Here is a 20,668-nt window from a genome sequence, read left to right as displayed (position 1 = left end):
AGACGCTAACAAATACCATAGCAACGTGGACAGCTACAGACTGCAGGCCCAGTCAAGGACATTGGTCTGAGAATTGCAACAACAACGGCTTGATAAATACATTATGTTTAAGTTGAGATGTACACTAAATAATTTATTTAGCTGCTACTTTATAAACAAAATGCTGGTAAGTTTTTGCAGAACAAATGTTACGGCACTTTTGTTCATATAGCAGAGCATTTAAAAAAAAAATTGCACTATATACACTACTTTTGAATTCATTATTTCATTTTGCGATTAATCAGGGAAATTATGCCATTAATTGCGATTAATCGGGGAAATTATGCAATTAAAAATGGTAATCGCTGCCCAGCTCTAATATATATATATATATACAAACACATACATACATACATGCATACATACACACACACAAACACACACACACAGTATGTGTAGATAGCAGGGACAATACTGTTATTTTTAGTGCCATCCATCTCAACAAGAAAAATATCAGAAAATTAGTTTTGGACTTTCTTTTATGTCCTGAGGTCCAACCCAAACCTAGAACTAGTTTTGCATTTGCCGGAATCTGTTTAAAGTGTATATTTCTAAATACAGGAAAGAAAGTGGTCTATTCACAAATATTATGGGTGTGTAAAATATGATTTTGATGAAGAAAATCTTTGAAATTGGTCCAGTATTGAGCAAGAAGGCTGTAACCAGCAGCCACCAACATGGCTGCAATGTATTCATATAGGGCAAATGTTTATCGTCAATTTCATCCACTGAAAGTGCAGTTTTTCCACTCACAGGATCAGCATATTATTCTATGTCTCTGACAACATTAAGAATAAGATCCCTACAGAGTAAAATCCTTTTTTGTTTAAAAACCTCAGAAATTGCTATTGCAAAACACACCAGAATCTGTTTAAATAAACAATACTTTTAGCATGTATAGAGCCAGCATATTTCCGCAAATTAATTGGTAAAATAAGGGTTTATTTCAACAAAACCAGAGTAGTAATTGATGGAACAGTTGAAAAACCAACCAAGATAGCTTTTGATCATTTGATTTTTGTTTCTGTTGACATTAAAGAAAGTGTATTTTATGAATATCAAATTACTTTTTATTTTAAAGGAGTCTGGTGGGTTTGGCAGTAGAAGCTTTGGGGATGTTTCATGTTAAACAAATAGGATCAAACTCTGTAAGGATCCTTACCATAATGTCAGAACTTTTGGCGTTTATCCACTGCATGGTACTTACTCGACTCGTGTTGACTCTACTTTTTTGGTTTTCCATTACAACAAAAAGTTCCCGGTACCAACTGACAGGTAATTTAATACTACCTCAGTCGAGGTTCCAAGCAAGCTGAGGCGATACCAAAAGGTGACATGAAAAAACAAAGACTACTGATTGGTTGGAGAGAATTGTCACTATTCACTGTGTCCTCATCACTAGCGACAGACGAGTCCTGAACTAACCCGCTGTGTTTAAATAGTTTAGCCAGCGTTCTTTTAGCTGCCTCCAACTTCTTTTGAAACTAATCTGTCTCTTGCCGAGACAGCCCCATGCCGAGAGTAAAAAGCAACACACCTCTGACATTCTGTGTGTGTGTCTGTGTGTGTGTGCGTGTCTCTCTTGTGTTAGGTCACGGCAGTTTCCTGCTATGATGACCAGCCATGGCTCGCCTCACGCATGAAAGCGGTACAAATCTGCAATGGAAAAAGAAGGACGGGGCACTGTGGCAGAGTTGAGTCAAGGCGAGGTAACATTAATAGAAAAACGCCATTAGACCAATAATCTAAGCATATCAGTGTTAAAACAAGCACTTTTAGTGGACAGAAATAGAAGGTGCGCAATTGCCAAATTAGTTACACTGTATCTTGTTCCACAATACTGGACCAATTTCAAAGATTGTTTTTCTAATCAGTCAGTCAGAGACAAAAACATAGGAAAATAGGTAAGAAAAAAATGCCACTGTATTTAACTGTATAGATACTAGGGGCGTGAATCACCAGAGGCCCCACAATAAGATATTACCACAATACTTATATCAGGATACGATATACATTTTAAAATATACATTGCAATTTATTGCCTTTTTTTCGACTTCTAATTATTTTCCCAGAGGAAAACTGTGTCAATATCTGTTTTATCTAAAAAGTTAAACGTATCCATTCGTTCCTCTCACTTCAGTTTTATATTAACAAAATGCAATATTTAAGCAGTCAAACTGACCGACCCATATAATAAAAGATCGACACTTGGCATACATGCAGCAATACAGTTTAGCCACGTAAAATGTCAAAACACTAAGCTGTGTTAAATCTTTCCCAACCCTTGATACCACATGCTTTGATATATTTGAGGTTTCTAAATCTTTGATGCATTGTTTCTTGTGTGAGTAAGTAGTGTCACTGGAACTAATCAGAAAATTAGGCCTGGTTTTTACTGGACAAAATGAAATGACACAATAAGTAAGATACTTTCCATTACTAGCCAAGCAGTGCAGCTGTAAAACCACAGTAAGCCCAGCAGAAGTTGTGTGGTTTGGATCAGCATCCTCATCCAACAAAAGTGTTTGAGGATATATGGATAGGAAGAGATTGAAGGTTGCATAAGAAAAGGCCGGCATGGTGAAGATGAACGTGGCAGGGTGAGATGCCTGGGTTAAGATCACACCTACATACCAGTATAGATGAATCATACTTTATTAATCCTAATAAATGTATCCTCTGTATTTAATCTATCAGAACTATTTAGGAGAAGTGAGCACTGACAGTGCAGCACCTAGAGAGCAAGATAATGTGTACTGCTGCTAATAACTAGCATGTCCGGGAGGCAATCAAAAAAAGGCGTGCGCTTATGATATGGCATAATATAAGGTTGAGCTTATAGGAGATGTAGTTGGCAAAGTAACAAGTGGCAATGACATCAGTGGTGCAGAATTTCCACTCCAAACCATTTTAAACGTGAATACTTGGATTAGACGGAAGATTTGCAGATTATCTGCTTTCTTTGCATTTGATAGCATGCCCAACATGCTAACACACTGAAGAAGTGTCAATACAATTCTGGAGATAGTAGTAAAAAAAAGAAGAAACGAAACAAGGACACATCCTTTCGTAGATTGAAAAACAGAAAGAAAGTGAATGACCCTGGTTTAGTGCATCATTTGTAGACACCTCTGGACACTAAAAGGCAGGTAGACCTATGAATGAATTAACTGATGAATGGGTCACCGTATCTATGAGGAAAAGAATGAAGAATCTTTATTTGTGCATGATTATGCTGTGTGTGTGTGTGTGTGTGTGTGTGTGTGTGTGTGTGTGTGTGTGTATGTGTGTCAAAGTGACGGTGAAACAAGAGCATTTGTCTTCTTGTTAAAAACCTGACATTGGTCAATAGAGGAAAATCTCAGCTTTTTAAATTAACTGTACAATCAAGAAAATGTATTTTTAATTAATACTTAGACCAACACAAGTCAAACAAACTCATTTATATTCATGTAGTCCTTAAATGATGACATGCAATTTCTTTATTTAGGGTATTTGGGATGAAGCTTTAGTGAAAGTTCAATAAGAAAGATCTTTTCTTTCACATTTTGCCTGGTTTAAGACCACTGCACACAATTCAGATTTGTTCAGTGAAACAAAATGACAATTCAGTCTGATTTTCAGTAAAATACATACTAAGAAATTATCAACACATCAAAACACTGATCTGTTATATCAACTTTTACATGCATCCCTTTGCATAAAGTCAAACTTTATACTTTCCCGCAAGTGGTTGCAGTCGTGCTTCTATACCACTCAACATACTGTATGCACACACTTCATAATCCTGAATGAACCATCCGTCAACAATAACCAGTGTTGTCATAGCCTAGGTTGTCAGGCATACCTGATTGGACCTTTTTTGTTTTATCCACAGCTCATTAAGTATGCTGTTTTATATTTAAAGACTCTGTACAAAATGCTTGGGATATGTTGAAATAATGAAAACACAGCTGGAAAGACGATATGAGCACAGCCATATGGATATAACAAAACAGACAAACATACCACACTGCTAGTTAATTTATCAAACCATTGGGAAAAGATTAAATGTCCTTAAATAAGCCCGATGATACTAACTCAATTTCTCATACTATTAGTATGTGGCACTATTGTGTATGATAGTACTATTATTGGCCACTGTCTAATTAATTTCCCTATTCTTAAATTCTGTCTCTGGTGTTAAGAAGATGTGCAGGTATTGTGAACAGACAATGGCTGTTAGTTAGTGAGTAGAGCTTCTCTAGTTACTTAGCAGAAATCTCACGTGAAACGTTAGTATATTTTATATTTAACTTAATTTACCATGAGCACATTTGTTAAGTAAGAAAGCACAGTTGTTTGAACAAATGATATAGAGGACCACAAGGTCAACGTAGTTGCTTGCATGTGTAAACATTTATATTTCCCTAAAACGGTTCCGTCTGCAGAATATGAAAAAGTTAATGTGCTGAGATTGAAAAAACGTGCTATAGCTAAATATTAAAATTTCAAATGGCCTTAACCGCAACAGTCTAGCACATAAAGCAGTAGGTTCTCAGTCATTTCTATTACTTTCCTTACATTGGTAAAATGTTACGTGTCACAGATTTGCAAGATGAAGGTTATTTAAACGTGAACACAAATCTTTTATGGATGAGATCTTCTGCCTCCAAAAAAGAATACATCCTTATAGAATGTGCACTACCTTTTATATTAAAAAAAGACTAGTCTAGAGTGATGCCAGCAGGTCTGTGAGGCTGCCCTCACAATGCCAATGTTAATACGCTCAAGCAGCTGTTCACACTTGAGGCTGAATGGGAACCTCCCTTTTGCAGGTATTTTGTATTAAAACAAAAAGTATTGCACTAGTTTTAATTTTGACGTGATAATGGCGCTAGATGAAAAGCATAACAGTGGGAAAAGGCATCTCTAAAGCTCACCGATTAACAAGTAACTCAGCTGTTTTATTTATTCTGTAGAGAAAAGTTAAGGAATCACCAACGTTATTCTAATTTATCCTGAGGGTGACATGAACGTGTGTGTGTGTGTGTGTGTGAGAGTGTGTGTGTGTGTGTTTCAAATTCCACAGCAATGTAACCAATGGTTTACATTTCACAACAAAACTAAAATGTGAACTCCATGCCTGCACAAGAGGAAAAGTCTGGGGATCTCCAAAGTCAGTTGGATTCATTTGAAAGACAATGTCTGTGCAAATATTTTTGATAATCCATGCAATAGTTGTTGAAATATTTCAGTGAGGACCAAATTGGTCAGAGGGAAATTGCCATCTGCAGAGCCACTCCGATGGCATTGTTAACAAATAATAAATAGTTCAATATTCATGAAAAGAAACATCCTCATTCCAAGATTAGAACCAACGCTCTTGTTCATGATTTATATATTATATGCCACTGACAGCCAATAGTCCTCAGTAGGCCACAGTGGCGACAGGTATCTGTGATATGTCAAGTACTAGTTTTTTTGGTCTTATTTTGTGTTTTGTAGTCTATAATTCTGGTTTTTGAGGTCTGTCTTTAACTGCAATGCCTTTTTCCAGTTGTATTTGTGAGACATACATACAAAAAGAATTTTGTAATGAATAAATGAAAGAAAAAGGTTGTCAGATTACAATGCCAAACACAGGACTACATGTGATTTAAACATTTTCAGACTGAAAATCTGAAGACACATCACTCTCCATGTTACTTAACTGTCCTGAACTGAAACTGGAGTTTTAAATCAAACCAATAAACTGAATTACAATAGTTTAATATTTGAGGAATGTATTTGTTCCATAGTTAAATGAGAACATTGATAAAACGGTCATGTCTGTCCAGCAAATCTGAAGCTAGAACCAGGAGGGTATCTCTTATCTTATCTTAGCATAACAGTGGGAAAAGGTAAGTCTAAAGCTCACTGATTAGCAAGTAACTCAGCTTTTTATTAATTGTATAGAGAACGTTGTCCTTTTACATTGGATAATGTGCCACTATTCCTTCTGCTGCAGCACTGAGCAACTGGCTTCATTGTATTTAACAGACGGACTTAAGGATGGTAACTGCCTTCTCATCCAACGTCCACCAAGAAGCCAATGAGCAAATTTGCAAAAATGTTAACCTTAGCTTTAACAACTGTGTATATATTATTACATTACATTTCTTACACTTTTAAATAATATGTGTGGGCAAATATGTGGTAATTCCACTTTTACAATATGATTTGTGTTGATTCCTCCATCTTTCAATAGACAGCTCACTAAAGGACAGACATCAAGACAAAGACAACGGGGTCAGTCTTGTATTAGGTCTTTAAGGACCCCGTCTGTGTCACAAAAGGGAGGTCGGGAAGGAAAAAAGACATACAAAACTGTTCACCCTGGATTTGTAAACTTTTTATCATCTTTAAATTATCTGACTCATAACTGCACCAATTTAATGTAACACTTAATTTTGCACATTTATTTATGTACAGTAAAAAACAAAAAGAAATCTCCTTAATTATTTAAGCTATTTTCCAATGGGATTAACCAAGTATCCATCCAGCCATCGCATTGTTGTAGGCCCAAGTGGGAGAATTTATGTACGTCAGGCTGAGAGTACATTGGTTGGTACAATAGATTGTATTCAAGCCACATAAACAGTATATCACTGGAGTATACTACTATACTACTATAGGCGCACACTAAGAAAATATACTTCAAATAAGGTGCACCATTGTGGTTGTGTCTATTTGTATTATTTGAATTCAACAATGGTAAAACTTTGTATATGAGAATGCTGGAGGAACCTTGAATAATATTTGGTAAAACATATCTGGGGTTACACAATCTGCACTATTTTACATCTTTGTTATAAAGTTGGAACGGGGGACACACATTTAAGAATACATTCTCTCTGTGGAAACTGTGGAATGCTAAAAATGTCAGTAGTTTTCTCTTGGTTACACATTATTCTTTGGGCCAGTAGAGGGTGCTCGTGTTTCACAATTAAATTTTGAGGAATTGAAATTATTATAAACGTCATAGATATGCAGAGGAAATGCGATGAGAGCATGTGATGGAGAAACGGTAGTAATAAGGTTCAAACGAGGCAACAAAAAGCTGAAATAGATGTCCAAGAGAAAATTCAAGAATAGATTTTTGGCTAAAACCTGACATTTATTGGCTGCACCTCATAGAAAAAAGCCAAATACATTAAACTCAGCTCTCCTCTCAACACTTGACATTACACATGCTAGTAAATGTGCACTGACCCACAGAAAAATAAATGTTATTATCCTAGACTGGCCAGTTACTGCTGTAATCACTGAAACTAATCAACAGAAATCACACCTTATTGCCACATCCGTTACATCATGTGGTCACACTGCACTCAATCTAAACTCAACAGAGTCTAACAGCCTTTGAAGGAATGACATTTACAATAAATAAAGTGATAATTTCATTAAGACTACAATGACACATTTTGTGTCATTACCTAGCAAAACTAAAAACATTAGCAACTAAAACTTGTGGGTCCCTATACTAATAGAGAATTTGTTATTTGGGAAAATAGTCATTCAACGGGATGGGAAAACCGGGTCAAGACTGAAGACTTTTTCCTTTCACTGACTTTAAACATGCTGGGTTTCATTGGGTGTTTTTTTCTTGAATGACAGAACAATACAAGTTTCCTGCCAACAACCAATGAGAAGGGGAAGACAATGAAGCGGAATGAAGTGGCATTTTGCAACACCAACTCCTGCTGACAGTTGAGCAGAAGACAGGAATCTAACTCATTTGACTCACACTGAAAAATTAGTGATTATGGTGGAACCTTCAATAAATATGTTGAATGCCTTTGGATTTGTTTTAGTCACCGGTTCAAAAATGTAAGATGATATCCAACACATTTGGAGGTATACATGTGAGAAAAGAAGAAAAAAAAGCGCGACATAAAACTATCAAAATATTTCTGAAGCAGTTATTTGTGTAATTATTAATGTTAATATATTGTGTACCTTCTGTCTCGGTGGAGCAATAAACATGGACAGAATGTGTTGTTCAGTGTAAAGTTCTGGATAAATGAGATTATTTTTTGTTGATTGGAGCCCCAAAAAAGAAAAAATGCACTGAAGTTCCCACAGTCTCTCCCTCTTGTTTTTTGTGTCTATCAAGTAGAGTGTGTACTTGGTGACAGAGGTCAGGCAAAAGGCCCCGTCCAGAAACAATAACATCCCTGGTTTAAGTCTTAAAGAGGACCTTTGTTGCATTGCTCCACTGTCTGTAATAAAAGGCACAAAATGGCCAAAAAAGTGGTTATTTATAAAACTGTGCGTAGGATCCTTACTAAAAGTGTATGAATGCCCAAAAGCCCCAAATGGCGTACGCAAAAAAAAAAAACGTATGTGCGTACTTTAATCAGCCTCTTATCCTGCCCTGTACACGCCCATTTTTGACCATAAATACTAAATGCAAAGCACCACATGAATGCTGATCAGTAAGTCAATAACCCTGGAAGTTCTTCTGTGACGCTGAATCATGATGACTGGCAGAGAAAAAGCAAAAAGCAAAAAGACAAAAGTGTAAGAGGCAAACACACTTTTCGTCATGCAGGTTTTGTCACCAACAGTATTAAAGTTCTGACTGATAACGAGGACATTAAGTGTAACAATTGCGCGAGAGCTTAAGAGCTGTATTTTCAGACTTTGACATCTCATTGTATATGCACAGACATTTAGTAAATTACACTGTGTTCTGCTGTTATCTAATGGTAGTGCATTTGATGCTATCATGTATTCCATCGGGCCATCTCATCCTCCTGCGCTCCATAGTGGACAATGTGACGGTGAGACAGTGCAGATTAAATTTTAAGAACAAATTTTGATTTAAGATTTGAGTTAGATTTTGGAAGGTGATTAACAAACTATTATCACACAGTGAAAGCGCAAATAACACTGCTGCATATGGACATCTTCATGATAATGTGGATGATATGGAGAGAAAACGTGTGTAAGGCATCAATACTTGAAAATATTAATGAAATTATTCCCACATTCACCGTCTGCAGTTTGACATCAGTTCACCACCTCACCATCTGCGTTGCCCATTCCCTCTGTCTCCAAAATGTGTTTTCATGGGTCAGAGTTTGTGTGGAGGGCCGCACAGTCTCTTGCCAAGTTTCTTTTTTTATATATCACAACCTTTGCATGGGTAGTGGGGTACGCACATGTTCAGCCCCGTTTTGTGCACGCCCCACATTTATAGATGAGACCCCTGGTCTTTGGTTTTGTGTCTGGAGTGGTATTTATTTTCATTGCTGCCACTCCATGTCCCTTAGTTTGCACAGTCTCCCAATGGTACAGAAAGCAAGACCAATATGTACTCTTACTTTTTCCATGGCTTTAGTTTCTGATCAATTTATGTAAAAGATGTATTAGTGTTCATCCTTTTCCCCATGTTTTTAATCAGCAGGTGTCATTTTGTGTAGAAAAAAAGCTTTAAAAAATAGCTTTTTTAAAAATATAAATGTTCTGAGTTCCTGACATATTTTAGTTACAAGGACACTTACAAGCAAATGAGGGAAACGATAAGAAAAAGGAAAGTCATTACTGGTTTTTATCCACTGCAGTCTCAAGATGGATGATAAAAAGAAATGTATCCCACTACATTCTTCCATTATAAGCCTGAGAAAATACTAAATAAGAAAAATCAAAATAAAGACTTTGACGATAGCGTCTTGCTTATCCACAGTATTTGCTGAACTTGTTCCCTGATGTTATTATATAAGTGATTTGATCTGTAGTCCGTTATGCACTTCCCCCCACTAATAGAAGTACTTCTAAGTACTAATAATTGAAGTACCAACCATAGATTTGTTTGGCACCCATAGCAGACTGCGCATCACCACAAGCCTGTAAACATAGAGGCTTCAATGAAGAGAAGGGAGAGCATTGTGGCGCTAGGGCGCACTTTAATAGCTATCTTAAACAGTCTGTTTAAAATCCAAAGAAGAAAGTAGTAGCATTTGTGATGCAGTCTGCTCGTAAAATTATATGAGAAGTTATTTGAAACTTAAATCGCGAACAAGGTAACTCAAGATCGCGATTTTATAACGATTAATCATGCAGGCCTACTGAGGATCACTTTGTGGTCCAGCAGGATCAATATCCACTCCTGTCATCTTCAACAAGCCATATTTTAAAGTTTAAAGTTCAGTTCCCTCTGATAAAAAGGCCACACTTAGTTTCCTGAGATCCATGTCATGTGATGCAGAGATGAAACTGTGTAGGAAATCAACACGTGCTGAGACACCACCATCTATCAGGACAACACCTCTGTTCACCAAGCCACACCTGCCCTGAGGACTGCTGTTAAGCAGATGCGGTCTCAGCCTTCATCATCTCCTGACCTCAACCCCACTGCGAACCTCTGAGACGCCCTGCTACACACAACAGCCAAACATGTGACGTTAGCCTGCGCAGGGCCAGCAACATGGTCAGGACCTACTCCAGAAATATGGCAGCACCCTCCAGCTGCACCTTCAGAGGCTCATTGACTCCATGAAGCGTCAAGCAGAGGTAGATGCAACAGGTTATCACTAAGATGTACATCTACTGTAAATGTTGTTTAAGAACTTTGTATTGGTTATATTTTATGGATTGTTTTGTGATTATTTTTGCCGTCAGTAGAAATTAAGCTAACATCTTGATGATTTGATCAACAAAACTACAGTCCAACAGAAACGCTAGTGGACACACCTTCAGCCTCACTCTTGAACCAACTTTGAATTTTTTCCAAAATGGAGGCAATGCAGCGAAAGAAATTGAAGTATCAGAAGTCTCAAAAGCTGTTTTCTCATATGAACTCCAGACAATGTCCGACGAATCAGGGCCGGACATTGCCCCAAAGTTGCCCTTTCTCACATGTAGCCAACAACAGGAGATTGTCCGTGTCAGGCACGTTCTCACTTACTGGAAATACTGCGTTTGGTTTAGGCGAGGCATGGCGCCTTGGTAGAGCCTGAAGGAGGCAGGACATTATGCGGTAACACCGCAGCAAACAGAGACTCTTGCCATTTCTTAAATTTGTCTCACGATTTAGTTCCTGAATCTCGTAGTGTCAGCAGTTAGACATTTCCATTGGCATCTTCGTGTAAATGACCCTTCTTCGACACCCTCGGTGTTGCCCTTCCGGTTTTGCACGGGTAGCATGATTGGGGAGAAAAGACTTTAACACTACAGCACGCTGTGAATTCTACAGACAATGACCTGCTCTTTTTACACATGGATCAATCAGAAATTACATAGACTTTCTACTCGAGAGTGTGTAAGGTAAAGGGTTGCGGTGCATGTGTACCAAAATTACATATTTTCTCACTTAGCCTTACTGATTTCATTGGAACTACTTTCTTTTCTATTTACAGCTCTGTGTGTGGATTATTATTGGTCCTTTAAAATTGACCTAGCAATAAAGCTTGATTTTAATTTAGTTTAACAGCCTTTCACAATATTTGCAAGGATTTTGTACACATGGCAGTTTTATCAACATTTAAGTTTTGATATGTTAGGAAATGCAGCTACTGCTGTTGACGCCTTTAAACCTAAACTTATAATGAATGCAGAAACCTGTGTTGTGTCATACTGACATTAATGATTATGGTCTGCTAACAATTGAAAAACTATACATGTTATGTATCATATATATTTTCTATTTCCACCTCTACTTATATGTATACAATAGTTGTAATAGGATTGCCTCTGAATAGTAAAAGCTTCGATAGGAGCCCGATTTGACTTCCAATGTCCGTTGAATCTTTGCACACATGGATCATGTCATGTTGGCTATGCGGGGGTCCTCAATGTCACATTTGACATATAACTACCTTTATTGCTCCCAAAGAGTAAATTTACAGTATGTTATGATATAAATATTAACATATAATGCTGGAAATAAAAATGTGCAAAGAAAGATGCTTTTAATAAATATTTTTAAGGTGTGTGAATAAATACAACTGCTCCATGACAGATTTAGGTTTAATTTTCCATGATCCGTGACCAGTGGCAGGGATTTAAATCTAACTGAAAATGTCTGGGAAGAGAAAATCTAAAGTGTAATAGTAAAAGATGATCTAAAGTAAGATGCAAGTTGTGTGCCACGGCCGGATACAGGGGCACAGCCCGTGATCCAGTGTGCAGCCCACAGCATGATGTGTTTGCCCCAATGGTCACCAAATCCTACACACCATACCAGCAAGCCGCAGCGAGGCAACGTTTGCAGCAAAAAAAACATGACAAGAGGATTTAAAAGAATGATAGTGCCCTCACTGCAGGAAAGCAGAGTTTTTAACATATCTTCAGCCAATTAAATCAAGCTGATTCTGAAAAGTGACAAACAGTGAACTCACTGTCTGCTGTACCTTGTTTGTACCATTCAGCTATGCAGAATTGCGAGTAAACTATACCTGTAAATGTACGGTTAAATTGTTTGTTCAAATTTGAAATGCAACACTAATCCTAAAGGTTGGAGAATAAAGGCAAAGAAACGGGCCCGGGTTAATGCTCAAAAGGAAACCACAGAAATGTTTTTTGTTTGTTTGCTGCTGTCTGTATAATAATATAGAAAAATATGGATGTATATGGGTGTGTTTAGGCAAAACTGTTAGGGGTAGGGGTTCAGAGTATCAGGTGCATGGTTGTATTTGTTATTTTCCTCCTATTAACAGAACTGAAATGTGACTTAATATGACCCAAGTAAAGTTATTTAACCACTATACCCACACAATTAATGATTGAAAAGATCCCTATCCTTCATATCTAAAGTTGGTATGCATGTGTGGTGATCTGTAAGCTTTTTCTTTCTTTCTTTCTTTATTTGCAGGAGAATGAAGTCTTTTCTCAGAAAATTGGAGGAATGCAGCATTGAAGGTGGCCAGCTGACACTTCGAAATCATCTTCATGGAAATGTGACAACAAATCTCCCGTTCACGGATTGGTGAACTCCAGGTGGAACCTCATTCTAGCATCTGCACTGATGAATTCTCCAGTTCCCTCTGCGTCTCTGCAGCAGCATGTAGCCAGTAAATTCTCCTCCTCCATACCAGCTGCCCAGTCCCTATTCATTGAGAATCCTATCTTAGCTAATATTGGTGTGTCTGGGCAATGCAACGACTGGTCCAGGAATGTGTGTCTGTGTTTTTGTGTTGATGGAAAGGAACATGGAAAGTTGTTTGAGCCTGACACGGGGACAAGGAAAGTTGTAAAATGTTATGTTGAATGTATGTTTTATGTTTGAAGTGCACAGGTACGTTTTCTGCAACTGCAAAAAAAAGAAAAAGGAGGTTGCCTCATAGAGGCACAAGACTACAAATAATTGTGCTGTCTGTAGGAAGAAAGCGCTGGTGCTTGAAGATCAGGGTCCTTGTTTGAAACGATGAATCACTTTGAGAAAACCATAACTTTTGAAGAAGTGGTGTGCCTTGCCGAATTTGTAGCAATGCGACATTGTGCAGGCTTCACAAAACCAATGTAGCCAGTAGTACAGACGTGTTGTGAAGGGTTTGACGTGGGGGTGGCTGTGAGCAAGAATTGCTGAGTGCTGTAGTTGGTATTATAAATGTCTACTAAGTTAACTAAGCAATCTACAAACACTGCTGACTGATGAAACATGCATAATGTTTCCCAACATGCACCTTGAATAATGGAGCTGGTTTTACTGTTTAGATAAGTTAATTCTGTTATGTGTTATAAAAAGAACTTTGCTCCCTTGTGGAGTCCTTGCATAAACTTTTTGCCCAATCGGGGGATAACTTATTGATTTAAATTGTTAAAATGTGTATGTTTAAAGTCAATATAATAATCTCAATAAAAAATGTTAAAAAAGTAATTATGCGTTATTGAATGGTAAATGTCAATCAAAAATGTTATTTTCTAAATATGGAGAAAAGAATAGCCTCACTGGGAAATGTGCACTCCGTTAATAAATACAAACCTTTGGGCATAGACTCTTCGGGCATGCAGTATATGGTCTGTAATAAAATGGAGTATGCAGATCCTAGTTTGCAAAGTCATTCTTTGGCTGACCATCTTTTCACCACTTGGCAAAGCACTTTAGCCAGATATGCAGTGGACACTGTAGTATTGGATTTCGTTTTTTTAAAAACCCTATCCTAAATTGTAGAATTGTTTTTTTCTTCAAAACAGAAAAAAAAAAAAAAAAAAACTTATCACAAGGTCTTAACCCTTGTTTTGTCTTCCCGTCAAAATGGAAAATCAACACTTGACGTTTTTTTCCCCCAATGTTGGTCACTTTGCTTTTACGTTTAACACTACGTAACACTAAATTGTTAACTTTAGTTTTACAGTTATTTGGGGAATTTATGGTCAATAACCCTCATTTATAGGAAATTATAACTAATGTTTGAGTTAGAAAAGCAGAAATTAGGAATTATTTACACCAAAATTAAAGGAATGTATGTTGATGGATAATCACAGACTGGAATATGTCAAGTTTTACTCAATACTATTTTCCAAACGCTCTAAAACTGAATAAGACTGAAGATTTGTACTAAAACAGGTCAATCTGACCCGAGGACAACATGAGGGTTAAGATGTTTACACACCTAGGATGGGAGTTAAGGAACTTTAAGTATCTAACTTTAAAAAGTTGTTAAAATTCCTTTTTAGAGAATTTAATTAAAAAGAATTTGCAAGATATGGTTCAATATTTCAAATGATGAGCAATGTGTATATGTGAGGATCTTCCTGTTGGCTCTTGGCTGAACATGTGAAAGCATATGGTATGCTTTATGTGCACTGAAGGCTATGATGATTAACACCCGAAACCTTGACACATTCTTCCGTGGGAACCGTGTGCAGGAGAGCTTTGCAAAACCAGACAAACTGAACTTTGGAGCAGTGTTTCAATACACTGATACCAAAACATGGTAAAGCATCCTGCCTACCCAGCACTACCCCACACACAGTTGCTTTGTGTTGAAGTTTAAACAGTTATGAGACTGGTTTGAATGGGTTTGTGTTTAGCTGAATACTATAATCCTGACTAGTCAAGACTGTTTCAGCACATTTTGGGCATTTAGAATCGACAAAGAAACTATAAAAGTGAACATACTTACCCACTGCTGACCCCTGCTACTTAGTCACCCCAGAGAGAGAGAGTATGTATGCGTCCAAGTGTGTGCGTGCTTGTGTGTGACTGTGTTACGTGATGCCACATTACAAAAAAGAAGGAAGATCTGTAATGCCAAAGTAGGCACTTTGGCATGATGTGTAAAGTGCTGTGTGATTCGAATGTGTATGAGTAGCAAATGGTACGTACACGCTGTGTAAAGCTTAGATGATGGTATGGAAGTGGCCTGAACTTCTGAGAGACTGGGGTCGCAGGCTAAGGGAGTTGGAGCCTCCTCCTGTCCATTATCTTCCTTCACCTCCTCCTCCTCGTCTCCCTCCTTAGCTTTTCCTGCTAATCTCTTAGACATCCTACCCGACCTCTGACCCTGTAATGAAAATATTTAAAAAGGTCAAAAATCAAGTAACTTCATAAAGAAGTCACACTGGTTTAACATCAGACACAAAGTGTAGAATAGTCTCAACAAGTGAATATATTGCCTTCACACTTGAATGTCTCCCCCAATTTCTCAGTCTTCATCAATGAAATGACTGACCTTTGCAGTGGGTCTGGCAGTGGCAGCTTTTCTCTGTGGCCGTCCTCTGGACTTGGGCACCTTCGGGCCAGAAAGAGTCTTCATAGTGACAGCAGCATGCTGAAGGATGCAGTCAGTGCCACAGTAAACCGAGTCTGGTAGGGCTTGTTTGAAGCACTCAGGTCCAATGCACAGGGCAGCAGAGCTGTCTGTCTCCATCTCAGCTTCGGGCTCAGGCTCAGGCTCTGGCTTCGTCACAGGAAACTCCTGCTTCTCCTCCACCACCAACACAGACTTCTAAAACCAAAATCTCTTCTTAGACCCCAAGACCAAACATCTGTCATGCAAATACTTACTCCATAAGGATACAAATATAATTAGAGATGTTCCGATACCATTTTTTTTTTTATAAGATCATACTATGCCCGCATGACTGTGTTAAGATTATAATTATGGTAAGGCCTGGCTCAGGTTAAACCCTTTGTAAAACACTAATGAATGCAGCAAATGGAAGCCATTTTTTTTTTTTTTAAATAGAATAGTATAAAACAGTTGTGCAACCGCACAGGACAGGACAATAAACTCCAAAATGTTGTGGGTTATCTTGGTTTCTTTTTGGCTGTCTTTGGGGAACTTCTCTTGTTGGAAGGCAGTTTCCGGAGTTTGCTGCTGCAATTTGTCCTTTTCCCCCTGGATTTGGTTAATTCATTGTGCTCCTTAGCATGACATGCCTTCAGATGTTTGATTAAGTTGCTGGTGTTGAAATTTGCAACACTAGTGCCACCCCTCGAAATTGTTTCTTCCCATATGTTGCATGTTTCCGTCTTACTGCTGGAAGCATCCACTGTAAAGTACTGCTAAACCAATGGCATGATGCGCAAACGTTAGCTCCTCTTAAATAGGCGCCAGGTGATCAATTATTCTTCTCCCCTTTAAAACAGCACTGTTACGTGCTGTTTTACGCTACTGTTTTAAGACCGGCAAAGAAGAACTGTGTCAGAGGTAACGGTGCTAACCAGTAAATAGATTTATATTTCAAATAAATTACGTGGTATCGAATCTGTGCCTGGACTCCAGTACTCGCCAATACCGATGCCAGCATGTTCTGGTTTTGGAACAACTCTAAATATAATACTGTGATAAGACATCATATATTTTCAGTCATACAGAAAAAGAGGAACATTCAAAAACTATGGGCTACTGCCAAAAAGTAAAAAATATATACACTACCGGTCAAAAGTTTGGGGTCACTCACAAATTTCCATTGGACTCCATTATAGACAGAATCCCAGCTGAGATCAGTTGCCTTGTTTTTTTTAACCAGGGCAGCAGTTTCCAGATTACATTTTGTGCAACTAATTTTTTCTTAGTTAGTTTTTTAAAATAATATCAGACTATAAAACAAAATGAGCATTTGGAACATTGGATGAATGGTTGCTGATAATGGGAAATGTAGATATTGCATTAAAGATCAGCCACCCACTCAGATCAGCTGGTATCCTGTCTATAATGGAGTGAAATTGAAATTTGTAAGTGACCCCAAACTTTTGACCGGTAGTGTATATACATATTTTGTTGTGACAAAGGATAATGAACCATCTGGTTATCACTGGAAATCATAATAAAATTCTAACCTTGAGGTCTTGCAGCTCCTCATGCTCCTCCCGTTCTTCACTGAGAGGACTTAGCGTCAAGCATTCAGGAAAGCTAAGCTCAGGCTCTGGTTGGGAGAAAGGCTTAAGTTTGAGTAGCCTCTGCGTCTTTGTAGTGCAAGGGGGGCAGATGTACTCTTGCCCTTTCTTCTCCATCGTACGGCCCTGTGTCTCACTGATACCAACACAGTCGCCATGGAACCAATCCTGGCAACTGTCACAGCAGATCATGAACCTAGACGCAAACAGCAGTGATCAGGAAATGAAACTGACAGATGGTTGATGTATGCAAACCCTTAAAGACAGAAATGAGCATATACCTTTTATCCTGTTTCTGTCGACAGATGCAGTATAGAGCATTTGAGTCAGAGCCCTCTGTGTCAGATATGCCTGAAACCTCTCCTACATTCTTGTAGTCTTGTTTCTCCTGCTCCACCTCCGGTGCATCATCATACTGGCCAGGAGTCACATCAGTAACCTGGTCTAAATCTGTGTCTATGATTATGCAGTCTGAGCTTGATTGCTGAGCAGGACTTAGAGTGATGTCAGAGTTAGCAGATGATATTTCTATTTCAGAAGGGCTGTGTGGATTATTTTCTTTTTCCTCCTCTTGCAACTGCAGCAGCTGATGCTCAGATGGAGGGATGCATCCAAACAGAACCTCATTATCATCGCTGTCATCTACCATGCTTGACTGAAGTGCCGCTGCCCTTCCCCTCCCTCTGCCCCTACCTCTACCTCTTCCCCTACCTCTTCCCCTGCCTCTACCCCTTCCTTTGGCCTTTCCTCTTCCACCTCTCCCTCTAGCTCTCTTGTCATCCTGCCTGCCTTTAGATGTCAGCTGCTCCTTAATCTGTATCAGAGTCATTTCATCGCTGTCCTCTTGACTGGATATCACCACCACATCCTCGGTTTCCCCTCCTGCCACGCTGTTAGAAGCGACAGGCTGTGAGATCTCCATGTCATCACCAGATTCAATATTATCAGGCCCCTCAGATTCTTCTATAATCTGTGTAGGACTCACGATGGCATCAGTGGATTCCAAAATGTCAGGGATTGTCAGTGCATCTGACATTTCCATTGGCAAGCCCTCATTCCCGCCAAGCAGTGAAAAAGCAGTGTGGAAGGCAGACCCAATATCTTGCCATAAGCTGGGGTCAAGGCTCCCTCCAGCAGAAGCTTCAGAAGCTGGCTTGCTCTCCTCTGATACAGGCGAGGAGGGGGCAGACCACTCAAGGTCATCTAAAACACTCCTTGTTGAAAGAGAAGCTCTCTGGGTTGTGTGGGTTTCTGGAGCAGCCAGGGGTGTCTGGTTGGTTCGGCGGCCTCTGCCTCTGCGTACAATTGGAGGACTGTGGGTTAGGTCTCCGATTTCATCCAAGAACTCCCTTTTAGCAATGGTTGTCCGCCTGAACCCCCAAGACTTTTTAACCTCAGACATGGTTGGTCTAACACTTGTCTCTCCCCCTTCAGACTGGCTCTGCTGGTCCCCTAGAGAAAGGCAGCAACAAACAGGATTAATAAAAAGGGAACCAAGATGTCTTTCATGTTTATCTGCAGTCTGTAAATTTAGGCCACTCAAAGACTAAAAGAACGGTTTTACCTGAATTATTAGCATCACTGTTATTTTCCATTGGGTCCATACTGACATCCATAGGTGCTATCAAAACACATAAGATATATTTTTTTAGTACACAAGCTTAAAGGAATATTAAACTATTGGGCAAGTTGAATGAGGGCTAAATGCAGAAAACAGGTACCTCTGAAAATTAGCAGATAGCTGGTAAAGCTTAATTTTCAGGACATGTGAAGTGTCATTCCACTTGTCTCTGTTTGCACCTTGGTAAATTTGGGAGGGACATACATTAGGATTACATTAAGGACATTAGATTATGAGTCAATAACAAATACCACAACAGTTTAACTTGATGACAAGTATCGGTTGTTGTATGTGAAGGCGGACGTGACCATCAAAAATAAATAAATCATAACTCTAATACATATGCAAATACACTCAATTGCCTGTTCATTAAGGCCACTGAACTAAAACAAATGGGGTCTGATACAACGTCCCCACAACGCATCATACAGGTTAGAATGTTCAATTTTAGTGTTAAATTCAAGCATTGTCAAATTGTATTATACTGAGAGGTGTTCCAAACAGTGTTTACAGTATGATATTCATTAAGGTACGAGTTAATGCATGGCTGTTCTGTTTGACTGCATTCACTTTAGCTAATGGGGCTTTAGTTTAAAACATTTACATTTTTTCAGGAAGATGAAACAATTGGGTTTACTATATGGTTATTTCATATATACGATTTATTTATCGAATTACCAGAAAGGATGCTATATCGTGATAAATATCATTCGAGATATGAAATAACTTACAGTATATTTGAATAGAATAATTTAGTGATCGCTCAGTGCTAGTGCGGATAGAATTAACTTCATTATAGAATACAGAAATGTACTAACTGGCCACATATGTACGTTGGTGTAACTACATAGGTACTGATGCTTAGAAAATCTGTGTATTTGAACGAGAATTGAAAGGGGACCACATGATGAAAACTGCAGTTTTTAGCGTTGTGTCTAATTAACGTTAACATTAATAACAGAATGTCCAATTTCAATTTTTTTCGCTGTATCGGACCGCGTTATTGACTAAATCTACCCAGGCATTATCTAACGTTGGTTGACTGTTGCGTTAAGGCCTAGCTGCATGTCTGATCTGGTGAAAACCCAGCCTGGTGCAGATGGTTTATTTAAGCAAATACTCGTCAACAAAAGTGATACTTATGTGGGAAGTTCACTCCAAAAAAATATAACAGACGCCCGTTAGCTAAACAGAAACGAAACAGCCCTTACCAATGTCACTACCAAATCCCAGTAGACTGTAAAGGCGCAGAAACGAAACGTCCTTGTTCTGCAACGATACACAAACACTCAAGAGTTATTTCGGTGACGAACGACATTGTTCTCTGCATGCACCTAATTCACCTAGCCGCTAGCTGCTACACTACCTGCTAATAAATGCAATGAGTTGCAAAGCCAACTGTCTCCAATATTACTGTTAACAAGAATAAAATGTGGCACGCTTGTACATTAACATCCTGTGGAAAACTGAAACCGTACCTTGGACGAAATGACTACTTTCAAGTTATTATTGGATTCGCTCAACTAGCAAGCTAGCTAGCACAACCTTCCATTTTCTCTGCCTTCCTTGCTGTTTCGTAATCTCGCGAGAACTACGCGTTACTGGCGGGATTTGGGAAGCGCCGTACTTTCCTCTTGATCAAGGTTCTGTCAATTATCGTTTGATTTGTGATCATTTCCATAGAAAGAGTTCTGAAT

The 20,668-nt window shown here is 38.6% G+C and overlaps 1 protein-coding gene and 1 long non-coding RNA gene across 24 annotated transcripts in view; one reads left to right on the top strand and one right to left on the bottom strand.

The window, feature by feature from the left end:
- The window catches only part of LOC117947863, a 17,290-nt gene extending 8,381 nt beyond the window's left edge, over nucleotides 1–8,909 (top strand). Inside the window, exons 2-3 of the long non-coding RNA XR_004657340.1 lie at nucleotides 5,082–5,086; nucleotides 8,639–8,909. This is a non-coding gene — a long non-coding RNA (uncharacterized LOC117947863). The remainder of the gene's footprint in view (nucleotides 1–5,081; nucleotides 5,087–8,638) is intronic.
- si:ch73-181d5.4 (death-inducer obliterator 1) overlaps nucleotides 1–20,567 on the bottom strand; it is a 40,495-nt gene extending 19,928 nt beyond the window's left edge. For 19 of the 23 annotated variants that reach the window (XM_034877177.1, XM_034877183.1, XM_034877179.1 and 16 more), the window contains exons 1-7: nucleotides 20,450–20,566; nucleotides 19,072–19,150; nucleotides 18,915–18,971; nucleotides 17,632–18,802; nucleotides 17,294–17,546; nucleotides 15,681–15,956; nucleotides 15,335–15,512 (exon numbers count right to left, since the gene is read on the bottom strand). In XM_034877177.1, the coding sequence (XP_034733068.1) occupies nucleotides 15,335–15,512; nucleotides 15,681–15,956; nucleotides 17,294–17,546; nucleotides 17,632–18,802; nucleotides 18,915–18,966 (1,930 nt within the window). In that variant the 5' untranslated portion in view covers nucleotides 18,967–18,971; nucleotides 19,072–19,150; nucleotides 20,450–20,566. Of the gene's footprint in view, nucleotides 1–15,334; nucleotides 15,513–15,680; nucleotides 15,957–17,293; nucleotides 17,547–17,631; nucleotides 18,803–18,914; nucleotides 18,972–19,071; nucleotides 19,151–20,449 lie in introns of all 23 variants that reach the window. The other 4 variants (XM_034877200.1, XM_034877199.1, XM_034877201.1 and 1 more) reach the window with 2 other exon arrangements.
- Nucleotides 20,568–20,668: the final 101 nt, after the last annotated feature.

Source organism: Etheostoma cragini, chromosome 7 (genome assembly GCF_013103735.1).
Source record: "Etheostoma cragini isolate CJK2018 chromosome 7, CSU_Ecrag_1.0, whole genome shotgun sequence".
Taxonomy (NCBI): Eukaryota; Metazoa; Chordata; class Actinopteri; order Perciformes; family Percidae; genus Etheostoma; species Etheostoma cragini.
The sequence above is the reverse complement of the archived record's forward strand: the minus strand, read 5'-3'. Positions and strand labels throughout refer to the sequence as shown.